The 27239-nt window shown below is 39.6% G+C and overlaps 1 protein-coding gene across 1 annotated transcript in view; it reads left to right on the forward strand.

Annotated features, from left to right (window-relative positions):
• The window catches only part of NGLY1 (N-glycanase 1), a 56964-nt gene that overhangs the window by 7436 nt on the left and 22289 nt on the right, over positions 1–27239 (forward strand). The window contains exons 2-5 of the mRNA XM_043968010.1: positions 8317–8431; positions 9712–9957; positions 21329–21491; positions 26409–26628. Of these exons, the coding sequence (XP_043823945.1) occupies positions 8317–8431; positions 9712–9957; positions 21329–21491; positions 26409–26628 (744 nt within the window). The remainder of the gene's footprint in view (positions 1–8316; positions 8432–9711; positions 9958–21328; positions 21492–26408; positions 26629–27239) is intronic.

The raw sequence follows: 27239 nt of genomic DNA on the forward strand, positions 1-27239 counted from the left end.
TTTCACAGGCAGCCTATGTTTTGGGGAGCATTTTTCAAAGAGTTCAGAAAAACGATAGGAAAGATCCCATGGCCTAAAGTTATTTAGGAAAAGCTCTTAAGAATGTAATTCTAAAAACAGAAATAATTCCAGTTTGGAAGAATAGTGGAAGCTCTCTAAAGAGGCTGGCTCTAGATGCATAGGAAACTCACTGAATAACTGACATATTTAAAAGGCTGTACACAGGAAGGAAGCCAGGTCCAGTGACCAAGCATGAATACAAAGGCCTGGCAGGGTCCTGGCTGACTAGTGGGGTGCTGAATTGAAGGTTCTGAGGAAGTCCAAGGACAACAAGAAGGGTGGGTTTTTTTGTTTTTGTTTTTTTTAGTGAGGCAATTGGGGTTAAGTGACTTGCCCAGGGTCACACAGCTGGAAAGTGTTAAATGTCTGAGGCCGGATTTGAACTCAGGTACTCCTGACTCCAGGGCCAGTGCTCTATCCACTCTGCCACCCAGCTGCCCCAGGGTGGGTTTTTTTTAAAGCTCTATTTGGGAAAAGAGGATCAAAGAAGGGATAGAACCCCTGTTCTATTTGGATATGGAACCACGTTAAAACCACTGACCAGAAGAGGCAGAGCTGCTCAGTTTACTGTTTTTGTTTTCTCCGCCAAGCAGAAAGAGACTTGCACAGTAAGGTAATACTCAAGATAATTATGGAGATGGATAGTAAGACATTATCTAGCTGGCCCTGATGATTTCGTCACCAGGCTTAGGTATCTTTACAACATGTTCAGGTGCTGAAAGAACTAACACACACAGTTGTTGAGCCATTGTCAGTGGTTGCTTAACTTTGGAGACTGGAAAATTGAGGAATAAAGAAAAGAAATAGCGGCATCGTAATAGCGGTTTTTGAATGTTTGCTGTAAAGGTGGAAAATGTAGAAGAGGAATTAGATTTTGTTCTGTTTAACTCAAGAGAGAACTAGGCAGTGGGGGCAGGCACCTTTAGGCTTGATAGAGAGCCCCAGGAGCTAACGATTTGAGCTGTCCTAAAGGGGAGTGGGCTGCCTCAGGAGGTCCTGAGGTTCTCCAAACTCCCTGTGGGTCTCCAAGGAAAGGCTGGGTGATCTGGGGTGATTGGGCTTCTGTGACAGCTTCTGGGGTCTAGTTCTGAGGAAGTCATCCTGTGTCATAACAAAGTGATAGGAATTAGAGTGAGGGGTAGGAATCAAAATATGTCATGTGGGGCATTTACTTTAACGATGGAAGATAGTGTGGTGTAGTAGAAAGACCACACGCAAGATTTGGAATCAGAGAAATTGGGTTTGAATATTCAGCTGTTAGACCTGTGCGATCCTGGACAGATCATAAAGGTTCTGGGCCTGTGTTTTTCATTGTTTGTAAAATGAGTTTATAGGATCGTAGAGTTAGAGCTGAAAAGGAAAGCAAAGCAAAGCCCCTCATTTCACAGAAGAGGAAACTGAAGGCCAGAGAGGGCAAGTGACTTGTCCAGAGTCTTGAAGCTTAAGACAGTTCCAAAAGACTCATGATGGAAAATGCTGTCCACATCCAGAGAAAGAATTGATGGAGTCTGAATGTAGATTGAAGCATGCTATTTTCACTTGTGTGTGTGTTTTCCTTTTATTCTGGTTTTTTCACAACATGAAAAAAGGTTGTATGTGATTCCACATGTATATCCTAGATTAGATTGCTAGGTATCTTGGGCAAGGAAGGAGAGGAAGGTAGGAAGAAAAATTTGGAACTCAAAATCTTTCAAAAAATAGATGGTAAAAAATGTCTTTACGTGTAATTGGTAACAATAAAATACTATTTAAACATAAAAATGAAAAAGCAGAGTTGCACAGCTAGTAGGTGCCTGATCCATATCAAACCCAGTCCTTTCTTCTGTCCTCTATACCTGGGTGTCAAACTCAAATAGAAACAGGGCCACTGAACCTAGATAGGATTCCCCAAAGAGGCTTATTAGCTTAGAAATCCACCTGCTAACATGATCTATGTTCTATTGTATTTTTATTTACCTTTTGGGGTATTTCCCAATTTCATTTGACTCAGATTCAGGCAGCATTGTGGGTGCCTGACACCTCTCCACTTCCCCATCCCCCACCCCTTGGAGCTGAAGTAGATGACCTCTGGGGTCCCTTTTAGCTTCCTTCTGGACGGCCTCCTGTTGTCCTGGAACCCTTTATCTCTCAGTGGTTTTCCGCTCTGTATTTGTGTCTGGACAGGATGCCTTCTACATAGTAAGCACCTAGTAAGGCTTGTCAGTGAACTGGAAAGAGCTTTGAATCTGAGCAAGAAGGTCACGCTAATCAAAGGATAGTTAGAGTTGAATGCGGAATAAAAATTATATTGTAAGAGATTGAAGAAGTAAGGTGGCAAAGATATGGCAGGCAGCGCTCTAGGCCACACATTTTTAGATCCCATTTATTTTTTCCAGAATGAAATTGCGGGCATAGGTGGAATAAGGGAGGACCGCCCGGGTTGGGCTAGTACCTCTGGTTAAAAATGGAGAGAAATAAGACAGTCCTGGTCCAGAAGGTGCTCTGGGTAACCACAGGAGGGGAAGGAGATGAGCTAAGGATACAGGACTGATTGAGCTGAGTACAGCTCCCTTGCCTTTTTGCCTTGCTCATGGTCTTCTACCAGCCAAGAGCCAAGGCCCAGCTGGACTTGTGCGGCTTCATGGACTCAGGTGCGCTGCAGTCTGTCAGCAGGCTTGGTGATGGGTGAGCTTTAAGCTTCTCTTGCCACCCCAGTCCAGCCGTTCCCCAACCATGCTGACATGTGCAGCCCTTTTGGTGTTATCTTCCCCATTTGAATGTCAGTTCCATGAGGACAGGCTCTGTTTTGGCTTGTTGGCATTTCTTTCCCTATCGCTTGCATGATTCCTGACCCACAGGAAGTGCTTAATAGATACTTTTTCATCAGTTCAGTGGAGTCTTGAAGACATTAACTGCCTTTTTAATTAGTATTATTATTATTATTGCTATTATTAAATTTTTTTTTGCAGTGCAATGGGGGTTAAGTGACTTGCCCAGAGTCACACAGCTGGTAAATGTCAAGTGTCTGAGGCTGGATTTGAAATCAGGTGCTCCTGAATCCAGGGTCGGTGCTTTATCCACTGCGCCACCTAGCTGCCCTATTAACTGCCTTTTAAGAAAAAGTGGGCATTATTTCCATTCCCACAACAAGAGCCCTGGCGACTCCATTAATGTGCTAGTTCACAATCCTGGGGGAAAGTAAAAGACCAGTTTGGGTTATAGAGTAGGGGGTTCAACTGCCAGAGGACTAGAGGGGTGGGAAGTGAGGAGCAAATCATTCTCCAGCTGTACCTTAAAAACTGGGTCAGCTGCAGGTGCTCCCTCCTCCAGGAAATGTTCCCTGTTCCTTCTGGGTGTTAGTGCTCCCTCTTCTAGATTTAAGTATGTGATGCTGTGCTCCCCAGGGGGAAAGTTAGCTCCTGAGCCTCCAGGGAGGTGATCCTTCCAGAAGGAACCTAGAAAGTGCTGTTAGGGAGGGCGACAAGGAGCGGAAAGCTTCAGGACGCTGGTTGTATTTTCCTGCCTGCTGCTGATGGTGGGCAAGAACTTCAGAGTTGAGAAGTTAAGAGCTGGTTAAGAAGGTGGTGGCTGGGAACCAGATTTGGGTTTTTTAAGCATGAGAGGGATGCGCTTTGGCTCAGAGGTAGGGTACACCCTTAGAGGAGTGTTGAAGCATAGGTTTGTCTGGCCTCCAGTGTCACAAATGGAACCAAAAGGGTTATACGCTGAAAAGGCAGAGGGAAGTAGAAGCCTGCCTGGCCAGAACCACCAAGTTAGATGCGAGAAACAAAAAAAAAAGGGCAGCTAGGTGGCGCAGTGGATAGAGCACCGGCCCTGGAGTCAGGAGTACCTGAGTTCAAATCCGGCCTCAGACACTTAACACTTACTAGCTGTGTGACCCTGGGCAAGTCACTTAACCCCAATTGCCCCGCAAAAAAAAAAAAGTTAGATGCGAGAGCTGCTGCAACAAGGAAGAAGGGTGGCGGTAGAGATGCCCAGTCTTTCAGAGGACATAGGATCCGAGAAAGCACCACCAAAACCTGCGTCCCCAGGTGTTTGTACATGAGAGGGTAACAAGCAGGGTATACAAGAGATCCTAAGTCTAACCAAACAAGTCTCATTTAAGACTTGATGGGATGGAACTCATGTCTGAAACATGCTGCTGGGAAGGTATACTTTAACGGGAGCAGACTAGATCTCATGGGGCAGAGCAGAACAACATTGTATATTAAGATACATTTAGGGGCAGCTAGATGGCGCAGTGGTAAAGCACCGGCCCTAGATTCAGGAGTACCTGGGTTCAAATCCGGCCTCAGACACTTGACACTTACTAGCTGTGTGACCCTGGGCAAGTCACTTAACCCTCATTGCCGTGCAAAAAACAAAAAACAAACAAACAAAAAAAGAGATACATTTATTTGATGCAGGATGATAAGGAGTGACTAGAGGAATAAGGAATGACAGTGAAGCCTTTGGATACAAAAGCAGTGGAGGGAGAATTGAAGATCATGTTCAGGCAGTATATGATAGACCACCTAGACAAAAGTAGGAAATAAATGAAGGACTTGGGAAACACGGCAAGCCTGAAACAGAAGCGTGACACAGTAGCCGTGGGAGACGTCAGTCTTTTCTACTTCTTGAAGTATAGTGTAGGACCCAAAGCAGAATAGCTACTAAATGTATGGGCTCTTTTAATGATGATCTTGTTTGGTTTGTCCCTCATTCTTGAAGAGGACCAGCGCTCTAGCCATTCCACTTAGCTGCCCCCTAATGATGATCATTCATCCCTTGGACGTGATGAGGGGAACTGATACTCTCTACTTTATTCTGACCAAAAATGAGAAATTGGTTACCAAGATTGAAATGAAGCAAACATTTTTGGGGAAGTGATTATTCCATCTTGCAGTTTGGAGAGAGAGAGAGAGAGAGAGAGAGAGAGAGAGAGAGAGAGAATGAATTAGTCTAATGTCCACCACCATCAATCAGTCAGTAAACATTTATTAAGCACCTACTATGTGCCAGGCATTGTACTGGGCACCAGAGATACAAAGACAAAATGAAAGTACACCCTCAAGGAGCTTGTGTTCTATTGGGTGAGACAATACATACACCTAAGTATATTCAAATTAAATAAAAGGTAATTCAGGGGCTTTGGTGAAGCCAAAAAAAGACCAGTAAGAGGTAGCATTTGAGCTGAGCTTGGAAGAAAACTAGGAGTTTTTGGAAGGTGGATGTTATGAGGAAGTATATTCCAGGAAGTGGAGTGGGTGCCTCCTGTGCAAAGTGTGATAACGTGAGATGGAAAGTTATGTGTGAGGAAGAACAAGAAAACCCGTTTGACTGGACCTTAAAATGTGTCAAAGGGAGTTATATACAGTAAGCCTGGAAGTGTTGGTTGGAGCTGGATTGCGAAGGGCTTTAATGTTAAACAGCTGTTTGTATTTGATCCTTGAGAAAATAGGGAGCCACGGCATTTCCTTCTCTGAGGAGTGACTTGGTCTGATCTCATTTTTAAGGAATAACATTTTGGCACCAGCATATGGGATGGTATGGAGTGGAGAGTGACCAGTTAGTTAGGTTATTGAAGTAAATCAGTCAAGAGATGATGAGGGCCTACCCTGGCATAGTAGAAGTGTGAATAGAGAGAAGGGGATGGATGAGAGGTACTGGGGAAGTAGAATTGACAAGACTCCATAAGTGATGAGATCTGTGGAGAGGTAAGACTGAGTGACTGCAGGGAGAAGCGGGGGGGGGGGGGGGGGTCTTCACAGAAACAGGAGAGTCAGGGAATGGGGGTAGGGATGCCTCGGACACTTTAGATGCGCTGGGAAAGCTTAGTCTATTCACCTATCTTGCCCACGGGATCCTTGTCTTGTTACTGGACAGGGGAGCCAGTGGTGAGAGGTGTGGGATGGTTTTGCAGCTTAACGTTTTTGTTCCTCAGAAGGTGTTGGGGTTTAACATCACAGACCCTCTTATTACTGAAAGAGACTCTGGTAAGGGAGCGCCTCATCCGAGATTTCATTCTCAGATTCACGTCTGCCTCTGCTCTTCTTGTTTGCGGCCAGCCGTCACCCCTCTCAGGCTGGCCTCATTGGGGCCTCACTGTCCTCCGCCGCTCAAAGAATGTTCCTAAGGCTTAACCTGTTTTTAACTCCTTCTCATAGGAATTTGAGGTTAATATTTTATCCTAAAGGCCACAGGGAGTAAATGAACATCAGCAGAGTGTGGGAGTGACCTAGGCCCGTGCATTGGGAAGGTTATTTTGCCAGTGAATGATGGATTGGAGGGGAAGGGAAGGCCAGAGGCAGGGAGACCCATTAGGAGGCTGGTACAGTCAGCCAGGCCAGAGGTGCATAGTCTGGAGGAGGGGACTATCCTTCTTTATCTCTTCCCATAAAAACAGCTTTCTTTTCCTTCCAGTGCTTGGATCCAAAAGGCCCAGCCCAGGGCTTCCCCTCCCAAGAAGCTGTGATGACAGCCCCACTGCTGAGAGCCGTCTTTCCTGCCCCGTATTTTCTCAAAATGCCCCGAGCTTTGCCTTCCCCTTCTCTGCTCTGCATTGTATTCGAGCACCTCTCATTCCCTTTGCACACGCTCCCACCCCCATGAAACTGCCAGCTCCCTGCAGACAAGGTCTTTGTGCACACAGGAGTGTGGCATGATGGGCGATACAGTCTGGGAACCCAGGAAGAAAAGCTGGGAAAGCCACAACAGAGATCCACTTGATAAAACGTTAGATTTGAGTCAGGAATCCTTGGGCCTGTGTCCTTCTCCTGGTCCGTAAAGGCTTTGGGGCCTCAGGCAAGTCACTCTGAACCTCAGGTTCTTCATCTATTCAATGGTATATTAGCTGTTTTATCTCCCTCACAATGTGACCATGAGACTTACAAGAGATCATGTGTGTGAAGAACTTTGCAAACCCTGAAGCATCTGTCAGACTTTTAAAATTATATACAGATAAGCACTAAGTAGAAACTGTTGAATTAGAGGATGAACCCCCTCAAAACATTTTTTGGGGGTGAGGCAGTTGGGGTTAAGTGACTTTCCCAGGGTCACACAGCTAGTAAGTGTCAAGTGTCTGAGGCCGGATTTGAACTCAGGTCCTCCTGAATCCAGGGATAGTGCTCTATCCACTGCGCCATCTAGCTGCCCCAGTCAAAACATTTCCAAGAGGTTATGGGGAAGAGAGTTTGGGCAACATAACAGTCTCCTGTGGAAAGAGGTCAAACTCAAGCTTTCTCTGACTCCAGAGCAAGAATTCAAAAGAAGGATATTATGTTTATGTAGCTACTAAAGACATTGGGCCCTCAGACCAAAAGGAGGTAGGGAAGAGGGGATGGGCAGGGGATGGCTACAGGGGAGGTGACAGATCTTTGCTAAAAAGAAAGAGGACTGGAGAGGAGAAAGGAAGAACCAGAATTTCTAGAGGAAACAGTCAGATGAGTTGTCTGGTAACATTAAAGAAAAAGGAACACATGGTAGAAAAAATGAAAATGTTCATTGGTTGTGTTTTAAAGACGCTTGTAGCACATTTATCTGGTACTGTGAGGTGGCTGTGCAAGTGTTATCAATGCCAGCTTTACCAAAGAAGAAACCGCGGCTTTGGGAATAAGGAATTTGCCTCTGTTCTGTCTCTTTCCCTTGTAATACACCACTTCCAATATGTAATTCATTTGTTGCTTTGGAGGTTTCACTGGCAGAGACGTGGTGACTCTCCATCGGTTTGGCTTCCCTGTGTTGTTGTTGTTGTTACAAGGCAGTGCTCCCTGAGTTGGTTGGGGGTGGGTGGGGAGGAAGACACCTGAAATGACTGTGAAGTCAAAATAACATCATCAACAGAACTTAGAAAACTAAGCCAATCGGTTGTGCAATAGTCTTACCTGACTCTTTCATTCCTGCGAATGTTCGGTCTTTTTTCTTTATTTTTTGTAGCTCCTTAGACATTCCCTAAAGGTTTATAGTTGTAACAGTTCTTTGCACTGACAGCCATCCTGGGCTCTCCTCTTCTACACATTTAGTCTACCACGCTCCTTTCTCTGATCTGGATGTTAGCGTTAACATCATGTAACTGACCAAATCCCTGATAACCCTTCTGGACCTCAGATTTTACCTATCTTTAGATTGAGGAGCATAGACGTGGGCAGTAATACCTGCCTTACTTACCTTACGCTGGAATACACTGAGATCTTGGAAATGAAAAGATGTCAGAAAGTATGAGGTGCTGTGTACAATTAAGGGAGCAGCCAGAAGTGAAATTTTTGTTTTTCTTACCAGAAACCCTAACGATGAGAAATACAGATCTATCCGGATTGGAAATGCAGCCTTTTCTACCAGACTCTTGCCTGTCAGAGGAGCAGTTGAATGCTTGTTTGAAATGGGGTTTGAAGAAGTAAGTATTTTGCAGGCACTTGTAGATCTTATCCTCCTCACGCTTATCTTGTCTATCAAGGTGTGGACATCTTGGCTTATGTGTGGACATGTGCTTCACTGCTAGTACCATCCTTCAAATGGTCAACTAATTCTTTAGTTCTTAGCCTTAGGCAAACCCCAGTGTGTGTCATCTCTTCTTTTACTGGGCTGAATCTCTTAGGTTAAATAGAGTACCGTAGATTATTATTGTCGTTATTATTATTATTTTGGATTTGAGAATGAACTTCTAGAAAATGTGTGTGAGCGCCAATGCCCCTGACTCTCCCTGATGCCCTGCCATCTCTGTCTATTATCAATTTCAATTTGATCATATCACAGTAAATTTAAAGATGGAAAGGACCTCAGACTATACAGAGGTCAGGACACAGGAAGGAAGAGGCAGAGTGGGGATTTAAACCCAAGGTCCTTGGACTCAAAGCCTGCTGTTCTGTCCACTCTGTCACCCAGAGTCCTTTTTGATTGTTTGGGGAATACTTGGGCTTGGTGGCTTTGGTTTTTGTCTTTTTCCAAAGGAAAGGGGAACACATACATACTCATAGCTGATTTAAAGACTTTCTGGACTAAACTACAAAAAGAAAAGATCTTTTTTTTTTTTTTTTTTTTTTTTGCGGGGCAATGGGGGTTAAGTGACTTGCCCAGGGTCACACAGCTAGTAAGTGTCAAGTGTCTGAGGCTGGATTTGAACTCAGGTACTCCTGAATCCAGGGCCAGTGCTTTATCCACTGTGCCACCTAGCTGCCCCAAGAAAAGATCTTTTAAAAAAGCTCTTTGCCTGAATAAGGTAGTTCAAGAATTGTGTTCTAATAAGCTGAGAACAGTCTACTTGGTTCTGGTTGCATGTGTCTAGGACAAACTAGACCTTGGTCTCTATGAGCTAATTGTTGGTGGTATCGCCATAGTGCACGGAAAACTGGGCCTGAACTCAAGGACATGTGAGTTCAAATCCTACCCCAGGAAGACTCTGGGAAAATCATTTCACCTCTGTCTGCTTCAGTTTCCTTAACTTTAAAATGGGAATCCTAATAGCACCTATCTCCTAGGGTTGTTGTATCAGATGCCGTAATAATTGTAAAGTGCTTAGCATGGTGCATGGTACATACTACATGGTATATAAATGTTAGTTATCATTCTTATATAGTAGGCATTTTATGCATGCTCTGTCACCTTGTTTTCTAACAAAGAATAAGGCACTCTAAGCATAGAACAAAGGATGAATCTGTATATTTTCGTATGTTTCAGGGAGAGACACATCTTGTGTTTCCTAAGAAAGCATCAGTTGAGCAGCTCCAGAAAATCCGTGACCTTATTGCCATAGAGAGAAGTAACAGATTGAATGACTCAAATAAGACCCACAAAGTAGATTCATCTCAAAGACCCAGGACTGATGCTCAGCCCATGACAGCTCAGCTTTCCAATCCTGCCGAATTAACACCCAGCCCAGTGAACAGTCAGCTACAGCCAACACCTACACACTCTGCTCCAACGGTAATTCCGGGTTTGATTATTACATTTAAAAAATATATATTTAAATAGAATAATATCGACAAGTCCCTCTGAGAGAGAGGCCATTTATAAATCATTTCCTGAGTCTTATGCTGATTATTCTTGGGACTTCTTATCCCCACACAGGGAATGCTTCATAGTTGCCTTTAAAATGGTTATGTGGCTGCATGACTTGTCATGGGATTAGGAAAAATGTTCTCTTTTCTTGACACTTGTACCTTTATGTTGATGTTTTATTATAATGATGAGATGCTAAGTTATTTATAATTGTCCCCTATATCCTGCTTCATTTTTTATTTAAAGTTGTAGTTCCTAAACTGTGGGCCTGATAAAGCAATTGTAAGGGATCCAGCTTATTAAATGACTTAAATATAATAAGTAAGCAAACAGTTGCTGTAGACAGGATGATATATTTCCCACAAGTTACCATTTTAAAAACAATGGCAGGGGGCGGGGGGGGGGGGGGGGGCGGCTAGGTGGCACAGTGGATAAAGCACCGGCCCTGGATTCAGGAGTTCCTGAGTTCAAATCTGGCCTCAGACACTTGACACTTACTAGCTGTGTGACCCTGGGCAAGTCACTTAACCCCCATTGCCCTGAAAAAAAAAAAAAAAACCAAACCAATAGGTACTGTTTTGATTAATAACATATAAGTTTATTTAAAATTATTGGTGAATCTATAGTAAGTTTTTGTCATATCATTTCTCAGAGAATACTAATAGCATTCTTTGGGGTCTGAATTTTTTTGATAATCATAGCAGCTCATTGATTCACACTCATGCCGTTAACATAGATCAGCAGTATAAATTGGTGCTTAGCCTAAAGTCAGTCAGTGATAGACATGGCGGTCCAAGAAAGTTGTAGGTTGAGTCTTTGTTGACCTGGCTGTTCTCACCCTAATCAAAGGTAAACATCTACTTTTCAGTAGTTGACCATGAACCCAGTCCTCCTGATTGGCCTGGCAGCGGTCAGACCTACTGTATAATGCAGTTGCCATTTTCTGATGATGAATGTTACAAGTTGTGAACTTTACCTATAAACACACACAACTACAGACACATTTACTTAGAATTTAAGGGTTGGAAGGAACCCAGAGAGGTCATCTGGTCCGTCCCCTGGCTTATCCAGTACACTTGCTATTCAGCCAGGAATTCATCCTGTTTTTACAGATGTCTCCATACAAGAAGATGCTAAAGTCTTCCATGCTAACTCATTCCATAATTACTGTCAGAAAAGTCTTATTCCCGACTACGTCTGTCTCTTGTCAGCTTAAGCCCATAGCCTTTTGTTCTTTCTTGAGCAAAAAAAAAAAATTAGTTTTTCACTATTGTCTCTCTAGCAGCCCTTTACAAGAGATATTGTTAAATGATTAGATCTTTTCTTTAGACTGAATAATTTCAGAACCACCCACCTTTCCGCCCCTGTTAGGGTCACAGAACATATCCACAACTTTTTATCTATTCTGGGAAGGCTATGGACTACTCCTTGAGACGAAAGGCTAATGGGTTAGAAGAAGGCTGTCTTGGACACCTAGGTGGCGCTGTGGATAAAGCACCAGCCCTGGATTCAGGAGGACCTGAGTTCAAATCCAGCCTTACACACTTGACTCTTACTAGCTCTGTGACCCTGGGCAAGTCACTTAACCCTCATTGCCCTGCAAAAAAAAAAAAAAAAAAGAATCAAACAGAAGAAGTCTGTCTTCCTCTGAGTCATTTATCCCTTTGTTTTTGTCTAGTGGTTCTTTCTTCTTAAATTTTTTTTTCCATTTAACAAAAATCTATCTTCTTTCCCTCCTACTTCCTTATTGGGGAAAGAAAGAAAAACAAAACCTTACACTGAATATGTGTAGTTGAGCAAAACAAATCCCCAGACTATTATTTACCTTAAGGCCTTTACCTTTCTGTGAGATGGTGGGTAACATTTTTCTTCCTTGGTTTTCTGGCATTGTGGTTTTTCAGTCTGTTGTTGACATTTCTTAAGTTTTTCAAAGTTGTTTGTCTTTATAATGTTGTTGCCCTATAAATGATCCTGGCTCTGCTCATTTGATTATGCATCAGTTCTTAGAAGTCCTCCAGGTTTCTCTGAAACTGTCCCTTTCACGATTTCTTACAGCACAATAGTATTCTGTTACATTCACATGTCTTTTCATATTGTTATCTGTTTTTTACATCTCTTCTTTACTGCTGAAAGAATAATAGCCCTGTTATTCCTGCTCATGAAAGATAATTAGTCCCTTGTCATTAATATTGAGGAGAAGTAGGCTGCAGAGTTAAGGACTTCTTGGCTTTTTTTTTTCTCTTGGCTTTTTTACTTCCTAATTATGTTCTTGTTAAAAAAAAATTCTCTTCTTAAGATTTGCTACTTCACCTCTATATGTTACTTAAGAGTTTACTATAAGACTTCTTTTTTTTTTAATTAATTAATTTATTTTTTTGCAGGGCAATGAGGGTTAAGTGACTTGCCCAGGGTCACACAGCTAGTTAAGTGTCAAGTGTCTGAGGTTGGATTTGAATTCAGGTCCTCCTGAATCCAAGGCCAGTGCTTTATCCACTGTGCCACCTAGCTGCCCCCTACTATAAGACTTCAGGTTTCAGGGTTTTTTTGCTTGTTTGTTTTTTGCAGGGCAATGAGGGTTAAGTGACTTGCACAGAGTCACACAGCTAGTAAGTGTCAAGTGTCTGAGGCTGGATTTTAACTTGGGTCCTCCTGGATCCAGGGCCAGTACTTTATCCACTGTGTCACCTAGGTGCCCCCAACACTTTCAGTTTTAAAGAAATTTATATCACTTTTTAAAAATAAGGGCCTATTTACCTGGACTAATATATTTCTGTTGTTATTGTTCTGGTTTAGAGACTCTATCTACTGAATTAGTTTTCAGAGAACCCTTCTTTCACTTTTCATTTCAAATGTTTTGGAGGTTAATATTGTGGTATTGATTTTGGGTCATTCCAACCACAGATCTCTGCACACTCAATTAAAAAATTAAAACACCATTATATTGTTCAACCAAATTCTGGTTCCAGAAATAAAAACTACATCTTGATCTCTCTATATGTCAGTCATACACTTTGTAGCCAGAATGCTTATAATCTATCAGCAACTCTTTCTGGGGTACTTGTGACAATTCTGCTTTTAAAAATGTTAAGAATTGGAATGTATTGTTTACCTGAATCATACCTTAGGGATAATTTAGTCCAGAGGCATGAGATAGCAATAATGGGGTACTCCACTTAACTACACATCTTCTGGAACTCTCTGCTTCTTGAATGACCTTAGTTATAACTTTATTTTATGAAAGGTGATGGATCCAACCAGAGAAAATTTTATTCTGTATCTAATTTGTAGTAACACAGAAGAACTGTTTGCAGAGGTGGGAGTTATGGGAACCCTCAAGGGAAGTGATCCATTTCTCTTAGAATTTGGTAAGAAAAACATCTAGGCATAGTCTGACATGCATCCTAGATTCAGGGAAAACATTTCAAAAGGTTCAGAAGAAACAGGATCCCATGGATTAAAATGCTTCATTGGGGTGATCTGGTCCCAATATCTGGAGGAGGGGGACCATGGACTCAGCCCTTGGGGGCAAAGGCCCTCATCATGGTCAGATCCCTGGAGGAGAAGAGAACTGTGGAGCAAGACCCCTGAGCATGGAAAGGACCCTTCACCCTCTTACTTCAATCAGGCCCTTGGGGGAGGGAAATCTAAGATGAATGCCTGCCAGGAAGTAAGGCCTACGCCAGTTCTGATCATCATCCCCCAGGAGTAGGGATCTGAGACTCAGCCTGCAGGCCAGGAATAGGGCCACAGAATATTTACTCTTATCTCTCCAAGAGGGAAGGAAAGGGGCCTGTGTGTCAGACACCATGCCGTATACTTTACAGTTATCTCCTGTGATCTCCACAACAACCCTGTGAGGTAGGTGCTACTGTTACAGTGGAAGTAACAGAAGAAGAAAACTCAATTAAAGACCTAGAATATCAGCAGATAAAAAAACAGGGAAGATAGTGATTGCAAGAGGAAATATGGCTTCGGGATCAGATAAAAAAAATCCATTCCTCTATGAATAAGTATTGCAGGACAAAAGAAAATGAATAAACTCCTCATGAGGCAGAGGACCCTATATATCCTGAAGACAGCATGGGACCACAGTGGGATGTTCTTGAATGGTTTAAAAGAGAAATAAGAATTGTGAGAGCAGAATATATAACTTACATAGGAAAAAGAACTTAGCATAAAGAAAAAACTGGAATCCATGGTGACAAGTCTCACCAACAAAACAAAAGAGAGGATAACTGGGAATGCAAATACATGGAAGTGAAGAACAGTCTAGAAGAAGAGAATCAAAATCTGTAACATTTTAATAAAGCATGATTTCCCTACAAGTAAAATATATAGATCTCAAAGATAGGCTATTTAGTGACCACTTAAGCATTATCGGTCTCCCAGAAGGATACAAGTCAAAAAACCTGAACACTGTAATGCAAGAAATGGTACAAGAAAAGTGCCCCAAACTCCTGAACACAGAAAACAAATTGCCAATCAAAAGAATCTATAGATTGCCTCTATAAAGGAAAAAAACAAACATATGCTGCAAACTCCAAGAGACGTGGTGGTTAAATTTAATGATTCCTTTGAAATAGCAGATTTTCCAGGCAGCCAGGAAAAAGACTTTCAAATAAAAGGAAATGAAGTTCAGACAACATAAGCCTATTCTGAACCCACCAGAAACTAAAGGATGGAATGGAATAATGTATCCCAAACACCAAAAGGCGCTCAAGATGAAACCCAGGTGACATATACTATAAATCTGAACCTAAACATAAATGAAAATAAGATGTTCAATAAAAAAGAGACATTCAGAACATTCCTAGACATATAACCAGACTTGAAGAAATTGTTTGCTTCTCAAACATGCCAGGCAACAGAATGGTTGGGTAAACAAATCAACCCTAGGACAACAACAACGAAAGAACAACTTGATAAATCATTAAAAATTTTTCTTTAAATGTATACAAGGGTGAAAGCAGAACTCAAATAGAAACATCATAGACTAAACCCTCAAAACACCTCACCTACAAGTGAGTCCCTTTTTTTTGGTAGGACTGAATTATAAAATGGAAATTTACAAAATGGAAGGGTGTAAAAAAAGGGGGTAGGGGACAAAGAAGATAGAGGCGAACGTGTAATGTATTTTAACCAAGTCAAAGGCTAAGAATGAAGGGGAAATAACTCCTGTATTCTCTCTGGAAGAAGACAGCCTACAGGAAAATGATCAAGGTGGCAAAGGAAGGAACTGAAAAAGGATGAAAGAATGAGGAAAATTTGTTCCAGTGGTGGGAGGGAGTTACCCTGATGAATAAGCTCATGGAAGACTAGAGATCTTCTGTAAAGGGAGAGAGGGACTTGCTCATCCTGCCTCAGGAGGAGGAGAGTTCTTGGAGGCAGCTGGAATCCAAAAGAGTGAGGACGTGGATCCAGGAAGAGATTCTGAGTTAAAAGGTGTTGGGGGTGGGGGGGTGGGAAAATCCCTACCATGGAACAATATCTGCTCTTTTACCCTCAGGAACTTATATTTCTGAGAGAAAGGGAGATGGGAATAAGACCTATAAACCAATAACAAACTCTTTGTAAGAGAAAACCTTAAATAGGTACCGCAGAAGTCTTAATTTCATGAAGAATACAGAGAATAAAGAAGCACTAAATAAGTAGAAGCTCTGTGAATCAAAGAATATCAATAGAATAGATAGGGAAGATAAGTAATGAAGAGAACGGGGGAAAGAAATCCTTTTTAGAAAAAGGCATGGAAAATTAAATTTTAAAAAACTAACATCAAACATGTTGCAGGAGGAGAAGAGAGATTCTACTTGATTCCTTACAAGGAAAAAAAAGAGAAAAAGGTAAATAACTAGAAAAACAAAGAAATAAAAAGGAACTAATAAGCAAAACTCCCAAACTTGGGAAAGAGGGTAACAAATCAGGTAAGGACCCTAAGGGTAAGGGGTATAGAGCTGGTATGAATATGGTTGCCTTAAAATAGATTAAGCTAAAATAACTGAAAACATAGTAGCACAATTAGAGAGAAGGGGTGGATGGAAAGGGAATCCTAATGTTGAGGGGAAAGTATTTAGAGACAAATGGAGGAAAATAAAAATCTAAATAATTATAAGCATGAATGGATTAAACTATTCAATAAAATGAAAAAGAATGACAGATTGGATAAGAAAACAAACCCCCACAATCTGTTGCTTACAAGAAACACATTAAAAATAAAAATTTTAAATTTAAAAAAAGAAACACATTAAAAATTAAAGACATACACAGAGTAAAAATGAGGGATTGGAAAAAATGTACCATGCATCAAGTGAATCCAAAGAAACAGGAGTTGAAATCATGCTGACAGACAAAGCAAAAACATTTGAAGCCTAAAAGGGATAAACAAGGAAACGACATTATGCTGAAAATAACCATAGACAACAAACCAATGTCAGTATTAAACCTATGTTCTCCAAATGCCTTACTATTTAAATGAATGAAGGAAGCCTTAACTGAGTTACAAGAAGATAATAGACAGTAACACAATAGTGACAGATTCTAATGTTCCTCGTTCAGTTATGAATAAATTTAACAGAAAGATAAAAGGGAAAAGATAAAACTGAACAGACTTATGAAATTGCTGGAGATAAAAGATTTATGGCATGTTCTAAATGGAACTGCTAGAGAACATACATATTTCTCAAAACCACTCGGAACTAGAATAAAAATTGTCCATATGTTAAGTAGCACAGAGATATCCTTGTAAACATGTAAATGCATCTGTTTGGATCATAATGCAATAAAAATAGTAAACAAACAAAAAACAGAGACCCAAATGGAGACTCTTAACAATGAAAACCTAAATAATGAATCGCTCAAACAACAAATCATGGAACAATTGTGTGAAAGAAAAAATGATAATGTTGAAATAACACATCAGAATTTCTGGGAAGCAGCTAAAACAAATATCTTTTATAGGAAAAATATCCCTATAAACACACATTAACAAAAAATAAATTGAACGCACATTTTAATACATGAGAAAACCAACAAATAAACAAATCTAAAATAAAAATAGAAGAGGAAATGTTAAAAAAATTTAGAGGTGCAATGTATAAATTGGAAACAAAAAAGAAGGTAGAAAATGAGATAAACAAATGAGAAGGTGAAACAAAACAATACCAGAAGAGATAAAAAGTATAATCAGAATCTATTATGCCGTTATCTGATAACAAAATTGAGAACACAAATGAAATAAAGGAATACTGTTAAAAATATAAAGCGCCCAAATGAACAGAATTCCAGTTAGAGATCTTAGGTCACCTAATACCAAAAAAGAAAATAGAAGGAACTGCCATAGGAAAAATCTGGAGAATTCTGACAGACTTTTAAAAAACCAGTAGTGTCCTTCCCACAGAAATGATTTACACCTCATGGGAATCCTTCTTATGAGATAGCTCTAGTCCTAATACCTAAACTGGGAAGGAATAAAACAGAGAACTATGGATCAGTATCATTAATGAATATCAGTTCAAACATTTTAAATAAAATTGTCAGACTGTAGCAATTCATCCAAGAAATCATTCCTTATGACCAAGCCGGATTTATACCAGCAATGTGAAAATAACTAACATGGTTAATATTAAAACAAAAATATCCAAAACCATATGACAAAGTATAGGCATAGAGGGATCCTTTTAAAAATGTCCTTAAAAGTATCTAAAATTCGGGGGCAGCTTGGTGGCACAATGGATAAAGCACCAGCCCTGGATTCGGGAGGACCTGAGTTCAAATCCAGCCTCAGACACTTACTTGATACTAACTGTGTGACCCTGAGAAAGTCACTTAACCCTCATTGCCCCACCCCCTAAAAAAAGTATCTAAAATCAAAAGTAAGCATTATGTGCAATGTGGAGATACCCTAGGAAAGAAGGGAACAAGCATTTGTTAAGTGCCCGCTATGTGCCAGGTGTTTTACAAATATTTTATTTTGATCTTATAACAACCCTGAAAGGTAGGTCTTATTATCTCCATTTTGCAGTTGAGGAAACTGAGACTGACAGAGGTTAAGTGACTTGTCCAAGGTCATTCAGCTAGTAACTCTGAGGTCTTATTTGAATTCAAGGCTTCCTGGTTCCAAGCTCTGTGCACTCTTGTGGCAGTACCTAGCTGCCTTTTCCAGTTGATAAGGGAGTAAAGCCCGGATGCAGGTGCTGGCACCAGCAATAAGAGAAGAAAAAGAAATTGAGATGCAAAGATAGGTAAATAAGATGTAAAACCATCCCTATTTGTCAATAACGTGATGATGAACTTTGAAAATTCTACAGAATCTGTGAAGATACTAATGGACAATTAGTAGTCTTAGCAAAATTTCAGGCTTAGAGCATAAACCCTCAGAAATGAGCTGCATTTCTCTATCATAAAATATCCAAACAGCAGTAAAGAAGGGCAGTCCCCTTCCAAATGACTTCAAAATGCACAGAGTATCAGTACAAAGAAATCCCTAATGACAGAAGGAACACGTTAAACAGTTGGAGGAACCTTAGATGCTCATGGTTGGCCTGGGACAATATTGCTAAAGTTAATTTACACTTTTAAAGGAATACTTTATAGCACTGGATAAAATAATTCATTGGAAAAAGAAAAGATCCAGAATATCTAGGGAAATGATAAAAGAGGTAGAGATGGAAGGAGAATAACACTTCCAGAATTCAAATTCTCTTCTAAAGCAGCAGCGATCACAGCCATCTGGTGTTGGTTAAAAATAGCGAGGTCAATCAGTGGAACAGACCAGACGAGGGAGAATCAGAAACAGTGGAACTCAGCGTTCAACAAGCCTGAAAACACCAATTACTGAGGAAAGAACTCCCTGTTTGACAAAAACTGCTGGGAAACCCGGAAAGCGGTCTGGCAGAAATTAGGCCTCACACCGTATTCCACAATAGGATCTCAGTGGAAATGCAGCCTTAATGTTAAAGATCTTGCTGTTAAGAAAGAATTAGAAAAGAAGCAGATAATATACTTCTCACAGTTATGGATAGCAGATGTCTTCTGAACCAGACTGGAGCAGAGGCAGGAATGTGCCCAGAATGCCCTTTCTTCCTGCTTGCTTCCTTTGACACTAAGCAAAGTTTGTGGGCCGCCTTCCTGATTCTGCCAGCTGCTAGTGCGTCCTCCCCTAAAACTATCTTATATATACTGTGACAAGGTCATATATAATTTATGTGGATCCACGGTGTCACCTGTGATGAAACATAAGCTTTTATAGGTCAGGGAGTGTGTCCTTTTTTGTCTCTGTGTCCCTCATGCTCAACGCAGTCCAGTACCCAGGGGATGTTTAATCAATGCTTGTGGATTGACTGATGGCTTTTTGTGCTTGTTCGGAAAAGAACCAACCCTTCTAAAGGAGGAACAGTAAACAATCGTAGATTGTACCGTTGTTTAAAACTGTGACTTTATGTATTTTATTTTGTATGTGTCTTTTCTTGTCTTCTACATAAATAGTCTGTATCATATGCACGGTGGGATAATTTTTGGATAAGAATCTTCCAGTTATTTCCTTCATTTGCCTACCTGACAGCAGGTTTCTTCCTGGACCTCAATTCAGAATTCAGGTCTTTAGGTTCCTGTCGACAAATAGATTCAGTAGAGCCCATGCACCGTCTGGCCAAGGCTTTCAGATCATCCCCATTAGGACAAACTGTCAGTGACTCAGAACCTGAAAAAAAACCAGGAGGATTCTATCCCTAGGCTTGTTACTACTTCTGGGGTGAAAAAGGAATGGTGTTAAAGCATGATTAACTTAAGAAAGTCAGTCAGTCTCTCTCTCTCTCTCTCTCTCTCTCTCTCTCTCTCTCTCTCTCTCAATTAGTGAACAGCTGGTCTAAATTTATACTTTAGCTGGGCAAGTGTTAGTTTCAGAACATGTGTGAATTTTTATGTGCTTTTCTTAGCAACTAGAGTGGTGTATGAGTTAGTGCCATGTGTGGAGGTTTTGGGTTTTTTTTTTTCTTCAAAAGAAGTAATCACTGTTTGGGAGCTCTTGGCGTTAGAAGTCATAAAAATAGTTCAGCCCAGTTTTAGTTTCTGCAGTAAAAATCAGACTCCTTTTGTGCTAGATTTTTGTGTACACAGAAGAAGAGGAATTGTTACATGAGATTTACATCTCTTGTCTTCTTGTTCCCTCATTCATTCCTCAAGGTGATTGAGAAAATGCTAATTGACAAAACGCGGCATTCAATCTTGTCCAAATAAGTAAAAATTCTTCTTTTTGAAATAACAAGCAAAACCTAGTGCGGCCAAGGGCTACCAGAGCTCAGGCTAGAAAGAGAGAGGTCTTTATCTACTTGGTGACAAAAGGCACTTGTGGGCACAGCTTCTGTCAAACGGAGGCTGATTTGACAGCAGGGGCCAGATGTGTGCTGTTCTCCTGATGAGTCTTAAATACGTCTCCATCTTCCTCATAGGAATGCAAAGTAGGCCTCCACTTAATGAGAAAAGAAGACACCTCCGAGGTCTCTAACCCTACGTTTTGCATTCTAACATTGTCTTTCTGCTGCAAACATCTCTTAGCACTCCAGACAATTAACTCCTGCTTCTTGTAGCTGTTGCCTTAGTACATGGTTACCAAAGCAGCTGTAATAGCCATGTAATCAGCAGTTTATTTTTATGTCTGCACTTATCTGAGCTGTGCCAATGCATGCATAAAGAAATAAACCTTGTTATTTAAATGCCATTAAAATCACAAGCAGTGAAGTAGTTTGCAAATTGAAAAAGACAAAATTGAAAATGAAAGCACTTTTGAAAAACTCTCCTCCCCCATTCCATAAATGAGAGTTTGAGTGGAAAATTGCTGCAGAAGGAACCACTATAAAAACTCATTTTAATATGAAAAAACAGCCTCGAACAATGCACTTAAAGCCTTTGTTCTATTCTCATGTAAATACTGATAAATGTTCAGATTGGGTGGCTTAAATCATAGAGCTATGTCACAAATCTGTGTCACACACACACACACACACACACACACACAGAGACTCAGATAAATTGCTGATTCATCAGGTCTCCAGAATCATCACAAATCTATAAAAGAATGGCTGGTAGCTTATAACTGAGGTGGTAGGCCTACAGCATGTAACATGGACGATAATGTGGCATCATTGGCTTAAACATCTACTGTTTGGAATGAATCCATTCATCCCATTTTAAATAGAACAAATTTGAGTATTGTAGATTTTAGGAAAGAACTTTTAAATTATTTGGATAAAAACTAAGAACAAGAGTTGTTTTTTTGTTTGTTTTGTTTTGTTTTCCTCCATAGGGTTCTGATTCAACCATCCTAAAAATGCTTCGGGACAGATTTGAGGATGTGCTTATCTATGAAAACCTTTCTCTTCAGAAGAAAGCTTTAACTTGTATTCCAGTCCAAGAATTGCAAAGCAGAGCCCAAGAAAAGTTTGAAAGAGCTAAAAAATTGGATCAAGGTACTACACCTTTGATTTCATTATATTCATGGGTATAAAAGTAAAAATGCTGTAAAGAGTTAATATAGTGCATTCTGTATATTCCATCTATACTTTCTCAAATTGTTTTTTTAAAAGGTCAGTAGTAATTTAATCAACTTTCTACACATATTTTTATTTATATATATATGTGTGTATGTGTATGCACACACACAGAGACATAGTACCTATGTAAGTCATGTCAGTAGTCAAAAATAATTATCATTCCTGATATGACACTTAGGGGTTAACAACTTAACATTCTAGTTAATATATGACTACTGTTTACAGCTCTCTCTCTGAGTGGATCAAAACTGACTTTGAGCCCTAAGTAAAATTACCATTGTTTTATTCTTTCACAATAGAGGGTGAGCGTGTGTGTGTGTGTGTGTGTGTGTGTTTGTGACACTAGATTGATACTAGAAACATAAACACCATTGCTTAGCCCAGTGTCTGCCACATAGTTCTTTCCCGAGTAATTTATGTTTTAGGGTTTATTGTATATTATTGGGTTGTATAGTACATATTGTATAGGGTTATTGAGTTCAGTTAATTCTGATTCTTCCTTGTCTACCTGTTCTACTGGCCTTTTTTTTTTTAATCAGTACCAAGTAATGTTGATGATTAATACTTTATAATATCATTTAGGGTCTGGAAGTCATATTCTTTCTTCATTCCTATGTTTTCCCCCACATTTTCTCTGGGTATTCTAGATTTTTTTTTTGTTCCTCCAAATAAAATTTTCATTGCTTCTTTATTTCCTTGATAGTTTTATTGACATAGCACTAAATCTGTAAATTAATTTAAGCAATATTTGTCATTGCTATATCTTTTTCCTTAAGGAGCATTTTGTAACTGAATCTAGCCAGCTTTGGTAAATCAGCTTCCTTATATTTTATGCATTTTGTAGTCAGTTTGAATGTAATTTTCCTTTCTGTTATTCTCCCCTGTGTTTAGTTATAATTATGTGGAAATGTTATTGATTTTTGTGGGTTTATTTTGCCTTCATTAATTCAGTGAAGCTTTTAAATGTTTCAGTTGCTTTGTTTATTCTCTAGGATTTTCTAAGTTACACCATCATGTCATCAGCAAGTAGTTTTACCTCCTCTTTGCCTGTGCCTCTGATGGCTTTTCTTTGTCTTACTGTTTATTGCTTGCATTTCTAGAACCATATCAAATAATAGAGAAAGAGGCATCCTTGCTTTATTCTTGTATGTATTGGGAAAATTTCTAGTTTTTCCCCATTATATATAATGCTAGATTTTAATTTTAAATACTTTTCATCACATCTTTAAATGTCCCTCTAAGCTCATACTTTGAAAAAAAAATTAGTACAAATGAGAATTGTATTTCGTCAAAGGAGTTTTCTGCATCTGCGTAATCATATGGTATTAGAAGTTTTGTTTTTATTATGACTCATTATAGTCATTGTTTTCCTAACATGTTCTTGTGTCTGTGGATAAAATAATTGTAGTCTTTATGGTAGGATATGATTTCATTTTTAAAAAATTGGCATTAATTAACCATATTGGTCTATTGCTTTATTCTTCCTTGGTTTAGGTGTTAGTACTATATTTGTCTAATAAAAGGAGTTTCGTAGAGTGTTTTCATTCCCCATTTTTGAGAATAATTTGTATAATATAGGCATTAGTTATTCTTTTAAAATCTATATAATCGGGGGCAGCTAGGTGGCGCAGTGGATAGAGCACCGGCCCTGGAGTCAGGAGGACCTGAGTTCAAATCCAGCCTCAGACACTTGACACTTACTAGCTGTGTGACCCTGGGCAAGTCACTTAACTCCAATTGCCTCACACACACAAAAAAAATCTATATAATCCTCCTGTAACTTCATCAGGACTAGGGGTTTTCTTCTTTGGTAGTTTCTCTACATCTATTTTGATTTCATTTCCTGATACTAGATTATTTGAATTCTTGGTCTTGCTAGCATGTAACTGCATGTAGCAATTTCTGATCATTTAAATTTTTTTCTATTGTGATCTTAACTATTTGATTTTCTTCATTTTATCCGCATTAACTAATTTTTGGTTTTTTAAAGAATCATCTTTTGATTTTTGTGAGTTTTAGAATCATGGCCGATTTATTTATCTGATTTTCAGGATTTCCTCTTTTTGGATTTTGTTTGTTGGGTTTCTAATTTTTAGTTGCGCAGTTAGTTCATTAGCACTTTAAAAAAAAATTTTACTGAAGTGTGTTCTTAGGGATATATTTTTTTCTGAGGACTGTGTTAACTGAATCCCAGAAATTTTAGTATTTTGTCTCATAATGTCTTTCTCAGATTTATAAATTGTTTCTCTGGTTTGTTTTTTGACCTATTCTTTGGGTAGGGTGTTATTGTTAAGTGTCTATTTAGGTCTTTGTCTTTTGAATGTGCTCTCTGTATTGAGTACTGCTTTTTTGTGTTATGTGTAAAGGATGTTTAGTATTTAGTGTTTGTTTTTTACATCTATAATTTCTGTGTTCCATGATTTGATTTTGTAGAAGTTGTGGTGCTGAGAAATGTGTATATTTTTAAATGTTCTGAATTCTCCCACAGTTCAATTCTTTATTTTCCCTCTTGCTTATCTTTTTGTTAGATTCATCCAGCTCTATGAAAAGAACATTCAAGCCACCTACTATTATTGTTACTATCTTAGCTAATTTTTCTTCATTTCTAACATCTGGTGCATGCATCTTTAGTATTGATATTGTTCATTATCTATGACCTATCCTTTAAGCTTATGAGAGAAAAGTTTGTTTCATTCTTTGAATTTATATCCCCATTACCTTCCTGGTCCTTAGCAGGCACTTAATCAATGCCTACTGACTGATTGTTTATATTGTTGATATTATGAATTTTTGTTTTTACTTTGATAAATAACACGATTGCAGTCCTGCTTTTTTGGAGTCACCTGATATACAGTCAATTTTGTTCTAATCTTTCATTTTGATTCTGCATGTTCCTTTGGTTTAAGGTGTATTTTTTTATTCAACTGATTGTTGGGTTATATTTAATAGAAAACAAATTGAATCACACTCTGTGATCATTGCTATTTAGTTCCCCTTTACCCCAGAGAAGAACTCAGTTCCCTTTATGACTTACAACTCCAGTAGGGAGGGCATGGGCCAAGTGTCTCTCTGTTTGGGTTAAAGTTTGGGGACAAGGAGGGGAAAGGCTCCTGTGTCAGTTTACCTCTGGTATAACTTTCTACTCTAGGTGGTCACAAACTCAGAAGAGACATCTGTTATTAGTTCTCTTCTGCTTCCACTGAGAATTTATGATCTGGGCCCAGGCACTGAAGATATCCGTGGTCCTTTGCTTAGCTTGACCATGCCCATTACTTCAGTTGTTCGTTTGTTTCAGTCATGCCCAACTCTTTGTGATACCTTTTGGGCTTTTCTCAGCTAAAATACTGGAGTGATTTGCCATTTCCTTTTTCAGGTCATTTTACAGATGAGGAAACTGAGGCAAACAGGGTTAAGTGACTTGCCCAGCGTCACACAGCCAATAAGTGTCTGAGGTTGGATTTGAACCCATGAAGTTGAGTCTTCCTGACTCTAGTCTCAGCACATTATTCACTGTGGTTCCATCTAGCTGCCCATTACACATATTAATATAAAAACTCTGTGTATATATCTGTGTGGGTATATCAAAGTATACACATGCGCACATATATGTAGGTGTGCATGTGTATACCTAGAGGGATTCCTAACCTTATTGTTTGTGAACTTGGTTTTAAAAAAATATTTCGATAACTATTTCAATATAGTTAGATTTCTTTGTAATCTTGTGTATTATATTTTATGTATCTTTTTTTTTGTTTGTTTGTTTTTTTGTTTTTTTTGAGGGGCAATTGGGGTTAAGTGACTTGCCCAGGGTCACACAGCTAGTAAGTGTTAAGTGTCTGAGGCTGGAATTGAACTCAGGTACTCCTGAATCCAGGGCCGGTGCTCTATCCACTGCGCCATCTAGCTGCCCCACATATTTTATGTATCTTAAAACATTCTAGAAAAGGATCCTAAGCTTTCCCATACTTCCAAAGGGGCCCATGATCCCCCAAAAGGTTAACAATACCTGATGACAGCTAGGCATTCAAACATATAAACTAGTAACACATCATACTTGCACATATCATGACAGTTGTTATACTTTCACATGCATATGTCTGAACACAAATATATCAAATAAACCATGCGGTTCAAGTGCCATTAAAACTCATAAGCATGAACTCATTTCCAGATAGAGACAACATGGAAAATAAAATCACGTTGGGAGATTTCTTTCTCTTCATTGCCACCTCTTTGGTTAAGGTGACTGATTCTTAGAATAGAGAGTCACCTCAGAAGAATATTACACAATATAGGGGTGCATTTTAAGCTAAAAGAGTGACTTTGTCAGTGTGCAAAGTAATTGGACATTGTGGGAAGGGTAGCCATGTTCATTACTCCTGTCGTTGGATTTCATATTGGTCTTATTGGTTCTGCGGTCGTTGTTTCATTTGTATAAATAGGTGACTTTTAGAAAAAACAGTGTACTCTAGTCAGGAGAAGGATTTGAATCCTGCCTTTAACTGTCTGACTTCACAGCTCTGACTCCGCTCCTTGTGTTTAAAATGGACACGATGAGATCTGTAACATCCATCTCACAGTGTGTTTTGAGGATCAAATGGGAGAATGTATCTAGATGTAGATATGAATTGCTTTGCTGTGGCTGCTCTACTTGTTCTTCAGGTCTCAATTTAGGCCCAGTTACGTACACGACCTGGTAGAGTGTCTGGCCACGGCAGGCCAGCCCTGAATGCATGCTCATTGATTGATGGTGATAGATGATTGTTTAGGTGTGGAAGGAGTAGTCACTTTTGGTAGCCTTGCTAATGAATCGGTTTGGCTTTAACTTTTCAGGTGCTAATATAAAAGAAGAGGATTTTCTTCTGCTGGAACTCCTGCAGTGGTTTAAAGGGGAGTTTTTTCAGTGGGTGAATCACCTTCCATGCGCTAAATGTAGCGGTGAGACAGTACCTAGAGGCGACTTGCCTCCCGACGATGATGAGCGGAGGTGGGGAGCGAATAGAGTTGAAGAGCATTTCTGTAGCTCGTGCCACGTTAGCAATCGATTCCCAAGGTATGTATGCTTTGGGTGACTAAAAGCACCTCGCTGTCGCTGGCTTTAAAGATTGTTTGTGCGTTCATTATTCTGAGCTAGATTCTGGTTTCCCCATTGACTATAAAATCAGAGATGTGTTCCACCTGAAAATAATATTATCCCATGAGATACTAGAATAATAAAGGAAAACGGGAGCTTTCTGACAACGTGAACAATAATGCTCAAAACTGTTGCCGTTAAAATTGGAAAATAAAAATACTAAAGAAAGATATTGTAGGATAGTTTAAAACTGGAAATGAATTCAGACACTTCTCCTGCCTCATGTATATTTTCTTCTTTAAAAATGTCAATTTGCATGACTATTTAGCTGCTTTCTCACCAGACTGATTTCTTACTGCTAAATTTACATCTGAGGACATTTATTTGGCCTGTCTTTTTTTCTTTGCTTTCTTCACACTAATTGCTTTTTTTCCCCAGATGTGTTTGCCTGGTAATGCTTACAGAATTTGTTATAGTATTCTTATAGAACAAGCTGCCTTTCCTACCTAGTTAATGTTTGAAATTCCCAAGGTTTTAGCATTAGTCATTCAGTGTCAGCTGGGACCTGGAGTTGTCTGACAACCATCTCT

This window comes from Dromiciops gliroides, chromosome 5 (assembly GCF_019393635.1).
Source record: "Dromiciops gliroides isolate mDroGli1 chromosome 5, mDroGli1.pri, whole genome shotgun sequence".
NCBI lineage: Eukaryota > Metazoa > Chordata > Mammalia > Microbiotheria > Microbiotheriidae > Dromiciops > Dromiciops gliroides.